The sequence below is a fragment of the Scyliorhinus torazame genome, chromosome 14 (genome assembly GCF_047496885.1).
Source record: "Scyliorhinus torazame isolate Kashiwa2021f chromosome 14, sScyTor2.1, whole genome shotgun sequence".
Taxonomy (NCBI): domain Eukaryota; kingdom Metazoa; phylum Chordata; class Chondrichthyes; order Carcharhiniformes; family Scyliorhinidae; genus Scyliorhinus; species Scyliorhinus torazame.
Window position 1 is genome coordinate 151,680,346 of NC_092720.1, and position 12,153 is coordinate 151,692,498.

Consider the following 12,153-nt stretch of genomic DNA (forward strand, 5'->3'; position numbering starts at 1 on the left):
TAGCTCTCTCTTTAGATCCTTCCTCGCTACCTTGTAACTATCCATCGCCCCAACTGAAACTTCACACCTCATCTTCACATAGGCCTCCTTCTTCCTCTCAACAAGAGATTCCACTTCTTTGGTAAACCACGGTTCCCTCGCTCTATGCCTTCCTCCCTGCCTGACCTGTACGTACTTATCAAGAACACGCAGTAGCTGTTCCTTGAACAAGCTCCACTTATCCAGCGTGCCCAACACTTGCAGCCTACTTCTCCAACCTATCCCCCCCCAAGTCACGTCTAATGGCATCATAATTGCCCTTCCCCCAGCTATAACTCTTGCCCTGTGGTGTATACTTATCCCTTTCCATCACTAACGTAAACGTCACCGAATTGTGGTCACTGTCCCCAAAGTGCTTTCCTACCTCCAAATCCAACACCTGGCCTGGTTCATTACCCAAAACCAAATCCAATGTGGCCTCGCCTCTTGTACATCAGGTTCTGCAGCATAATGTGGAAAGGCGTTGCGATTTTGGATGATGTTGCCCAGAGTCAGAATATAGAGACCAAGGTCAGATCCTGAGGGACACCAGAGGAAGCTGTGCAGAAGTGGGACAAGAAGCCATTGCATGCTCTAGCCATAATTAAATAGATAAGAATGGAACCAAATAAATGGAAAATATGCATTTTCAGGGGAAGCACTTGAGGGAGAAGAAAATAAAGAGCTATGCTGATAAGTTATGTGAAGAAGAAAAGGAGTTGCCTGGATTGGAACATAAGTACCAACATGTTCAGACCATGCTACATGATCTACCTAATTCTATATATGACCATGACATTGGAAATTGAATTGTCCAATAAACTGGTAAATACATTTTACCGAGTCAGACTTCTCATGCGATCATAAATAAATTTATTTTATGGCCTTTTACAAAATGTTTTTGGAAATTGGTCTGTAATTAAATGCTGCACATTTACTTATGTAACCTACTTAGCCTGAACCAACTTCAAATCCATTTGACATGCACATATTGAATAATTTTCAATTCTCTTGATTATGAACTGAAGGCAAATGAATTCATTTTGCATTTTATTTTGTTATTTGATAGATATTTCTAGGCAAAATTGCTGGTGTTGGCAATTCCATGAAGCTCACCTGAGTTTTTGGAAGCTTGGGTGACACTATTTTGCCTTTCTTCTTCAGGGTTGCACCCAGGAAGTTCCTTCAGATCACTTCCTGTGAGGACAGGAAGTTGTGTTACAGCCATATTTATTTCCCCTTTTTAAACTTAGTGCATTTATTGCATTCACAATGTTAATACAATAAAAAAATATTCTCAGCTGTTTTGGGGTCATCATTTCCCATACAGCAAGCGACGCAAAGGAATTTCCCTCTGCAAAGCTCAAAGAGAAAGGGCAGAATGATTTTACCTTGGTTTGCGAAACCCAAAGTTGTTAACTAATTGCCACTTCTGCTACTATTGGACAAGTAAAGAAAATTTGTCCAAATAGGTTTCTGCTTAAGTAATTTGTTAAATGAATAATTTGGATAATGACATCAGATAATTAGAACATAGAACATAGAACAATACAGCGCAGTACAGGCCCTTCGGCCCTCGATGTTGCACCGAAACAAAAGCCATCTAACCTACACTATGCCATTATCATCCAATTACATAGTAATACTGCTACATGGGGAAGATGAGTGGTGGCTTCAAAGTTTGTTGAGTTTCTGCTCCTGTCCATCCAGTGCACAGGCTCCTTATCCAGGCTAACAACTTTGCTCCACATACACTGGCAACTAGACCAAAGTGAGGGTAGGAGTAGTGACCGATTAATGTGTGTTTTGGTGGGTGAGCAGTTGATTGCCGTGTGCATGTGAAGGACTGATTGTGCGTGTGTGCGTTGTGATGAATGTAGGAATATTGTATTAGGTGTATTTGGTGCAGTAAGCGTTAGAAGCCTGGGTTAGTGTGTGTATGACTGCTGCAGTGGTTTTAAAAATCCTGGTTTGCAAGACAGCTAGGCTTTCTGGAGCCAGAGGTGCAAATAAGCATTGCCAAAATTTTGGCTAATAAATTTTTATTCATATTGAGGCTTCAGTGTGGAATAGTTAGAGACATTGTGTTCTGTTTAGTGAATGATGTGGTTAATGGGAGGAGCCAAGTGTTGAGGCAGTCAGGTGTTGAGGTTCAGAGTTAATGTTTGGCTGGAAGGCAAGCTGAGAAGTTTCTGAAGAAATCCAGCCAGAGATTCTGCTTTGTTCTGACAGGGTTCTGGTCTATCTTTTCAGGCAGACTCAAATGCACCTCTATACAGAAAGTATGCCTGAGTGCGAACTGCATTTATAAGTGGATTGGGTTCAGAGAAGGTTCTTTTGTTTGAATGGAAATAAAGATAGCAGTTAAGGGTTATTCTGTCACTATATTGATTAGCATTCTTTAAAGGGTAATCATAAGCTATTTGCTTGTGTGATATTAAAGATATTTTAATACTGTGTTCGTAATAAAGTTTGTTTTAATATACCATGTCTCTATTTTGTGAGAAATCACTCCTGGAGTGAGGTATCCTTTCCTCACAGTCTTGTAAAATTAAAATAAAATATTGGTGTTTCTCTCCCGTACCCTAGCCACTGTTGGGGTCTGGACCGGGATCGTATGCTTGAGACAGCACCCCCTCCTCATATAATAGAATTTCTTTAAATTTACAGTGCAGAAGGAGGCCATTCGGCCCATCGAGTCTGCACCAGTTATTGGAAAGAGCACCCTACTTAACCTCCACCCTCTCCCTGTAACCCTGCAACCCCATCTAACCCAAGGGCAATTTGGCATGGCCAATCCACCCAACATGCACATCTTTCGACTGTGGGGGAAAACCGGAGCACCTGGAGGAAATCCACGTACGCACGGGGAGAACGTGCAGACTCCGCACAGACAGCGACCCAAGCGGGAATCAAACCTGGGACCCTGGCGCTGTGAAGCTATAGTGCTAACCACTATGCTACCGTGCTGCCAATGCAGTATAAATTGTTGTTCCCTTTGAAACTTGACATTCTTGTCTGTCCTGACGAGTTCAAGATTAAAAACTTTGAAAGCATGTGTCTTTTTTCAGCAATACTCAATTCTCTATGACTAAATTACTATTTTTAAATGAGTGTATTGCTTAACTGATGCATGACTAGTCCATATTTTCAAATGAACAGATTTGAAATCGTGCTTTTTATGTCTTAAAACTAGATTTGGCATATTTTCTGTCTCGGGCACATATTAAACCCAGTTCACACTTGTGGTTCTATTCTAGCCTGTGGTATTATAGGTATTACGGTACCTGATAGGCTAAAGCACCATTGGTGGAAACTATATGCTTTCCATTGGTTAGAGTGTATGATAGCTCCGCCCTGATAGGTGGGGTATAAGAACCCGTGCCGCCCCCAGCAGCCCTCATTCTGTACCTGAGCTGCTGGGGGAAACATCTAGCTTATTAAAGCCTTCAGTTGGACTACAACCTCGCTTTAGTGGTCATTGATCGTGCACCATAGCCATTCTAACATTCTATTATCCAAAAAATTCCTTGGTCCCAAGCATTCTGGGCTGGAAAGCTTACACTGTATCCACATTGAAGCTATGCAATTTGTGAAGCTGTAATTCCAACATTGCTTATTGGGAGCCCAAAAGTACCTCAATTTGACACCTTATATTGCATTGAACTGCTTTATTATAACCCTGGTCCAAATATCCCAACCCTCTTTATCCAAAGATTACATTTGATCTATCATGCCACAGGACATTAAAAGATTCCGAAGAAAGAATTATACCTGCAAGCATTTGCTAAGCATTTTTTTCAGAAAGTACATTATGTCCAGCTTAGAAAGCCAATGCAAACAGCCACTGTGATGTAGGTTTACTGGCAAGTAAAACTTTGCCTTGCAAAATGGTTTTCAAATAATCATTGTATCAAGCATTAAGAACACTGAGAATTCAACTTATTTTTAAATTGCAACTTGTTCATATTGATGTTGTTTCGAGAATGAGGAACAATGTGACTGAAGTCCCACACCAACATGGTTGACTCTGAAGTTGTCTAGCAATAATGTGAATAATTAGATAGCATTAGAATAGGAATTAGTAAGTTACAAGTTGGGCCAGAGTAAGGGAGAATGTAATAAGGCCTAAATCAACGTTACTGTGTATGTATTTAATGCACAGAGTTTGGTAAATATGACTGAAGAGGTACAGAAGCAGATATCAATGACCTCTTTCAAAGGAGGGCAAAACTGGGTTTTAAATATTGCTGGGTACAAGGTATTCAGAAAAGACAAAAAAGGGGGAAGGGTGGCGATATTGATTAAAGAGAGCACTCCAGTGCTGGAGAAAAGAGGGATCAAGGACAAAATCTAATTGGCTGGAGTTAAGACACAAAAAAAAGTGCGATTACATTGCTTGCTGTAGTCTATGGGCCATCAACTATAATAATCTGTATTGTTACAAGTAGGGTTACATTAACACTGCAATGAAGTTACTGTGAAAATATCCTAGGCGCCACATTCCGGCGCCTGTTCGGGTACACAGAGGGAGAATTCAGAATGTCCAAATTCCCCAACAGCACGTCTTTCGGGACTTGTGGGAGGAAACTGGAGCAACCGGAGGAAACCCATGCAGACACGGGGAGAACTCGCAGACACCAAACAGACAGTGACCCAAGCCCGGAATCAAACCCAGGACCCTGGCGCTGTGAAGCAACAGTACCACTACTGTGCTACCGTGGGAAGATGTAGAGGAATTTGCAGTAAAATAGACAGGGAATCAAAAATTACCGAGTAACATAGATTACCCAAATCTAGACTGGAGTAGTATGAAGGACAGAGAGAGTAAGAGTTCCCAGAATCTGTTTAGGAGAATTTTCGATAGCAGCATATTTCCAGTCCAGAACAAAGAATACAGCACAAGAACAGGCCCTTCGGCCCTCCGAGCCTGTCCCGGCAATGATACCAACCTTTGCCTAAACCCTGAGCACTTCCTTGTGCAGTATCCTTCTATATCCATCCTATCCATATGTTTGTCAACTTGCCTTTTGAACGCCGTTAATGTATCTGCTTCCACAACTTCGCCTGGCAACACGTTCCGAGCATTCACCACCCTCTGCGTAAAAAATCTGCCTCGCACATCTCCTCTAAAACTTTGCCCCATGGACCTTAAATCTATGCCCCCTGGTGACTGACCCCTCCACCATGGGAAAGAGTGCCTCTCCAACGGGAGAGGAGGCACTGCTGGACCAGGTACTCGTGAATGTGGTAGCCGAAATAGATCAAATGGGGCTTTAAAGTTATTGGGGTTCAGTTGCCGGGGAGGGTTCAGTTGTAAGGAAAATTAGAAAACCCAAATTAAAGGATCCTTTAAGAATGCAGGTTAACAATGTGGCAGATGGTTACCAGAAGGGACAGAACGGGTGAATGTCCTTATGCACCAAGGAATTATAGAAGAGATGAGAAATTTAACAATGGAACAAATTTAAAAGCTTTCGGTACAAACTTAATGAGTCAGCGCCGCAAATAGAAACAAAACGGTATGATTTGTGGCGAGGACATAGGAGAGGTGCGAAATGAATATTTTTCGTCAGTATTCACACAGGAAAAAGACAATGTTGTCGAGGAGAATACCGAGATTCAGGCTACTAGACTACAAGGGCTTGAGGTTCATAAGGAGGAGGTGTTAACAATTCTGGAAAGGGTGAAAATAGATAAGTCCCCTGGGCCGGTTGGGATTTATCCTAGGATTCTCTGGGAAGGTAGGGACGAGATTGCTGAGCCTTTGGCGTTGATCTTTACGTCATCTTTGTCAACAGGAATAGTGCCAGAAGGCTGGAGGATAGCAAATGTTGTCCCCTTGTTCAAGAAGGGGACTAGAGACAACCCCGGTAACTATAGATCAGTGAGCCTTACTTCTGTTGTGGGCAAAATCTTGGAAAGGTTTATAAGAGATAGGGTGTATAATCATCTGGAAAGGAATAATTTGATTAGACATAGTCAACACGGTTTTGTGAAGGGTAGGTCGTGCCTCACAAACCTTATTGAGTTCTTTGAGAAGGTGACTAAACAGGTGGATAAGGGTAAAGCAGTTGATGTGGTGTATATGGATTTCAGTAAAGCGTTTGATAAGGTTCCCCACGGTAGGCTACTGCAGAAAATACGGAAGCATGGGATTCAGGGAGATTTCGCTGTTTGGATCAGAAATTGGCTAGCTGGAAGAAGACAAAGGGTGGTGGTTGATGGGAAGTGTTCAGACTGGAGTCCAGTTACTAGTGGTGTACCACAAGGATCTGTTTTGGGGCCACTGCTGTTTGTCATTTTTATAAATGACCTGGAGGAGGGCGTAGAAGGATGGGTGAGTAAATTTGCAGATGACACTAAAGTCGGTGGAGTTGTGGACAGTGCGGAAGGATGTTACAAGTTACAGAGGGACATAGATAGGCTGCAGCACTGGGCTGAGAGGTGGCAAATGGAGTTGAATGCAGAAAAGTGAGGGGTGATTCATTTTGGAAGGAATAACAGGAAGACAGAGTACTGGGCTAATGGTAAGATTCTTGGCAGTGTGGATGAGCAGAGAGATCTCGGTGTCCATGTACATAGATCCCTGAAAGTTGCCACTCAGGTTGAGAGGGTTGTTAAGAAGGCGTACGGTGTGTTAACTTTTATTGGTAGAGGGATTGAGTTTCGGAGCCATGAGGTCATGTTGCAGCTGTACAAAACTCTGGTGAGGCTGCATTTGGAGTATTGCGTGCAATTCTGGTCGCCGCATTATAGGAAGGATGTGGAAGCATTGGAAAGGGTGCAGAGGAGATTTACCAGAATGTTGCCTGGTATGGAGGGAAGATCTTATGAGGAAAGGCTGAGGGACTTGAGGCTGTTTTCATTAGAGAGAAGAAGGTTAAGAGGTGACTTAATTGAGGCATACAAGATGATCAGAGGATTGGATAGGGTGGACAGTGAGAGCCTTTTTCCTCGGATGGTGATGTCGAGCACGAGGGGATATACCTTTAAATTGAGGGGAGATAGATATAAGACAGATGTCAGAGGTAGGTTTTTTACTCAGAGTAGTAAGGGTGTGGAATGCCCTGCCTGCAACAGTACTGGACTCGCCAACACTAAGGGTATTCAAATGGTCATTGGATAGACATATGGACGATTAGGGAATAGTGTAGATGGGCTTTAGAGTGGTTTCACAGGTCGGCGCAACATCAAGGGCCGAAGGGCCTGTACTGCACTGTAATGTTCTATGTTCTATGGTTACAGGGAGATCAGGTCTGGGAGTTGAATATCCATAGGTATGCAGTGCAAAGAACAAAGAATAATACAGCACAGGAACAGGACCTTTGGCCCATCAAGTCTGCGCCGATCACGTATCCTATCCAAACCAACTGTATCCTTCTGTTCATGTGTCTATCCAGATAAGCCTTAAAGGTTGCTTAAACGTATCTGCCTCAACCACTTCACTTGGCAGTGCATTCCAGGTCACCACAACCCTCTGTGTAAAAACCTTCCCCCGCATGTCTCCACTGAACCTTTCCCCCCTCACCTTGAACCTGTGCCCCCTTATAATTGTAATTTCTGCCCTGGAAAAAACCTCCAACTGTTCACCCTATCTATACCCCTTAAATTTTATTAACTTTTATCAGGTCGTCCCCTCGGCCTCCTTCTTCAATCCCAGTTTATTCAATCTCTCCTCATAGCAGTATTTCGGAAAGATAAACTGGACAGAAAGGGAGAAGATGGCCCAGCCCAGGTGGTGAGAAAATGGATCAGTGCTGTGATGAGAAATGATGTGGAGATGCCGGTGTTGGACAGGGGTGGGCACAGTAAGAAGTCTTACAACATCAGGTTAAAGTCCAACAGGGTTGTTTCGAATCACTAGCTTTCGAAGCGCAGCTCCTTTCTCAGGCGAATGAAACACATATTATATAGACAAAGTCAACGATACAAGAAGATACTGTGAGTGCGAGTCTTTGCCGGTAATTAAGTCTTTAAAGGTCCAGATGGAGCGACTGAAGAGAGGGATAATCACAGGTTAAAGAGGTGTGAATTGTCTTAAGGACAGTTGGTAGGATTTTGAAAGCACAGGCCAGATGGTGGGGGTGAATGTAATGCGACATGAATCGAAGGTCCCGGTTGAGGCTGTACGCATGCGGATGGAACTTGGCTATCTAGCCATTAGGCCATTTGATCCTTCTGATAATGTGGTGACCAGAACTGCACACAATACTTCAAATGCGGCCTAATTAAGGTTTGTATAGCTGCAACATAATATCCCAACTCCAGTACTCAATGCCCCGGCTGATGAAGGCAAGCATGTCATAAGTCTTCTTAATTACCTTAGAACATGGAACAATACAGCGCAGTACAGGCCCTTCGGCCCACGATGTTGCACCGAAACAAAAGCCATCTAACCTACACTATACCATTATCATTCATATGTTTATCCAATAAACTTTTAAATGCCCTCAATGTTGGCGAGTTCACAACTGTAGCAGGTAGGGCATTCCACGGCCTCACTACTCGTTGCGTAAAGAACCTACCCCTGACCTCTGTCCTATATCTATTACCCCTCAGTTTAAGGCTATGTCCCCTCGTGCTAGTCATTTCCATCCGCGGGAGAAGGCTCTCACTGTCCACCCTATCTAACCCTCTGATCATTTTGTATGCCTCTATTAAGTCTCCTCTTAACCTTCTTCTCTCTAACGAAAACAACCTCATGTCCATCAGCCTTTCCTCATAAGATTTTCCCTCCATACCAGGCAACATCCTGGTAAATCTCCTCTGCACCCGTTCCAAAGCCTCCACGTCCTTCCTATAATGCGGTGACCAGAACTGTACGCAATACTCCAAATGCGGCCGTACCAGAGTTCTGTACAGCTGCAACATGACCTCCTGACTCCGGAACTCAATCCCTCTACCAATAAAGGCCAACACTCCATAGGCCTTCTTCACCACCCTATCAACCTGGGTGGCAACTTTCAGGGATCTATGTACATGGACACCTAGATCCCTCTGCTCATCCACACTTTCAAGAACTTTACCATTAGCCAAATATTCTGCATTCCTGTTATTCCTTCCAAAGTGAATCACCTCACACTTCTCTACATTAAACTCCATTTGCCACCTCTCAGCCCAGCACTGCAGCTTATCTATATCCCTCTGTAACCTGCTACTTCCTTCCACACTATCGACAACACCACCGACTTTAGTATCGTCTGCAAATTTACTCACCCACCATTCTGCGCCTTCCTCTAGGTCATTGATAAAAATGACAAACAGCAACGGCCCCAGAACAGATCCTTGTGGTACTCCACTTGTGACAGAACTCCATTCTGAACATTTCCCATCAACCACCACCCTCTGTCTTCTTTCAGCTAGCCAATTTCTGATCCACATCTCTAAATCACCCTCAATCCCCAGCCTCCGTATTTTCTGCAATAGCCTACCGTGGGGAACCTTATCAAACGCTTTGCTGAAATCCATATACACCACATCAACTGCTCTACCCTCGTCTACCTGTTCAGTCACCTTCTCAAAGAACTCGATAAGGTTTCTGAGGCATGACCTACCCTTCACAAAGCCATGCTGACTATCCCTGATCATATTATTCCTATCTAGATGATTATAAATCTTGTCTCTTATAATCCCCTCCAAGACTTTACCCACTACAGACGTGAGGCTCACCGGTCTATAGTTGCCGGGGTTGTCTCTGCTCCCCTTTTTGAACAAAGGGACCACATTTGCTATCCTCCAGTCCTCTGGCACTATTCCTGTATCCAATGATGACATAAAAATCAAAGCCAATGGTCCAGCAATCTCTTCCCTGGCCTCCCAGAGAATCCTAGGATAAATCCCATCAGGTTCCGGGGACTTATCTATTTTCAGCCTGTCCAGAATTGCCAACACCTCTTCCCTACGTACCTCAATGCCATCTAATCTATTTACCTGGAGCTCAGCATTCTCCTCCACAACATTATCTTTTTCCTGAGTGAATACTGACGAAAAATATTCATTTAGTATCTCGCCTATCCCTTCAGACTCTACACACAACTTCCCATCCCTGTCCTTGACTGGTCCTACTCTTTCCCTAGTCATTCGCTTATTCCTGACATACCTATAGAAAGCTTTTGGGTTTTCCTTGATCCTTCCTGCCAAATACTTCTCATGTCCCCTCCTTGCTCGTCTTAGCTCTCTCTTTAGATCCTTCCTCACTACCTTGTAACTATCCATCGCCCCAACTGAAACTTCACACCTCATCTTCACATAGGCCTCCTTCTTCCTCTTAACAAGAGATTCCACTTCTTTGGTAAACCACGGTTCCCTCGCTCGGCACCTTCCTCCCTGCCTGACCGGTACATACTTATCAAGAACACGCAGTAGCTGATCCTTGAACAAGCTCCACTTATCCAGTGTGTCCAACACTTGCAGCCTACTTCTCCACCTTATCCCCCCCAAGTCGCGTCTAATGGCATCATAATTTCCCTTCCCCCAGCTATAACTCTTGCCCTGCGGTGTATACTTATCCCTTTCCATCCTTAACGTAAACGTCACCGAATTGTGGTCACTGTCCCCAAAGTGCTCACCTACCTTCAAATCCAACACCTGGCCTGGTTCATTACCCAAAACCAAATCCAATGTGGCCTCGCCTCTTGTTGGCCTGTCAACAAACTGTGTCAGGAAACCCTCCTGCACACACTGTACAAAAAACGACCCATCTAATGTACTTGAACTATATCTTTTCCAGTCAATATTTGGAAAGTTAAAGTCTCCCATAATAACTACCCTGTTACTTTCGCTCTTATCCAGGATCATCCTCGCCATCCTTTCCTCTACATCCCTAGAACTATTTGGAGGCCTATAGAAGACTCCCAACAGTGTGACCTCTCCTTTCATGTTTCTAACCTCAGCCCATACTACCTAAGAAGATGAGTCCCCATCTAGCATCCTCTCCGCCACCGTAATACTGCTCTTGACTAGCAGCGCCACACCTCCCCCTCTTTTGCCTCCTTCTCTGAGCTTACTAAAACACCTAAACCCCGGAACCTGCAACATCCATTCCTGTCCCTGCTCTATCCATGTCTCCGAAATGGCCACAACATCGAAGTCCCAGGTACCAACCCATGCTGCCAGTTCCCCTACCTTATTTCGTATACTCCTGGCATTGAAGTAGACACACTTCAAACCACCTACCTGAACACTGGCCCCCTCCTGCGACGTCAAATCTGAGCTCCTGACCTCTGTACTCTCATTCTCCCTTACCCTAAAACTACAATCCAGGTTCCCATGACCCTGCTGCATTAGTTTAAACCCCCCCAAAGAGCACTAACAAATCTCCCCCCCAGGATATTTGTGCCCCGCAGGTTCAGATGTAGACCATCCTGTCTGTAGAGGTCCCACCTTCCCCAGAAAGAGCCCCAGTTATCCAGAAATCTGAATCCCTCCCGCCTGCACCATCCCTGTAGCCACGTGTTTAATTGCTCTCTCTCCCTATTCCTCATCTCACTATCACGTGGCACGGGCAACAACCCAGAGATAACAACTCTGTTTGTTCTACTTCTGAGCTTCCATCCTAGCTCCCTGAAAGCCTGCCTGACATCCTTATCCCCTTTCCTACCTATGTCGTTAGTGCCAATGTGGACCACGACTTGGGGCTGCTCCCCCTCCCCCTTAAGGACCCGGAAAACACGATCCGAGACATCACGTACCCTTGCACCTGGGAGGCAACATACCAAACGTGAGTCTCTCACGATCCCACAAAATCTCCTATCTGTGCCCCTGACTATAGAGTCCCCAATTACTAATGCTCTGCTCCTCTCCCCCCTTCCCTTCTGAGCAACAGGGACAGACTCTGTGCCAGAGGCCTGTACCCCATGGCTTACCCCTGGTAAGTCGTCCCCCCCACAAGTATCCAAAGCGGTATACTTGTTTCTCAGGGGAACGACCGCAGGGGATCCCTGCACTGACTGTTTTTTCCCAGTCCCTCTTACAGTTACCCATCTATCTCCAATCTTTGGTGTAACTAATTCCCTGAAGCTGCCATCTATGACCCCCTCTGCCTCCCAAGTGATCCGAAGTTCTTCCAACTCCAGCTCCAGTTCCCTAACTCGGTCTTGGAGGAGCTGGAGATGGCAGCACTTCCTGCAGGTA

General features: G+C 44.6%; 1 protein-coding gene across 1 annotated transcript in view; it reads right to left on the minus strand.

Annotated features, from left to right (window-relative positions):
• The window catches only part of LOC140390089 (tyrosine-protein kinase RYK-like), a 352,210-nt gene that overhangs the window by 298,209 nt on the left and 41,848 nt on the right, over nucleotides 1-12,153 (minus strand). Inside the window, exon 5 of the mRNA XM_072474993.1 lies at nucleotides 1,135-1,215. Within this exon, the coding sequence (XP_072331094.1) occupies nucleotides 1,135-1,215 (81 nt within the window). The remainder of the gene's footprint in view (nucleotides 1-1,134; nucleotides 1,216-12,153) is intronic.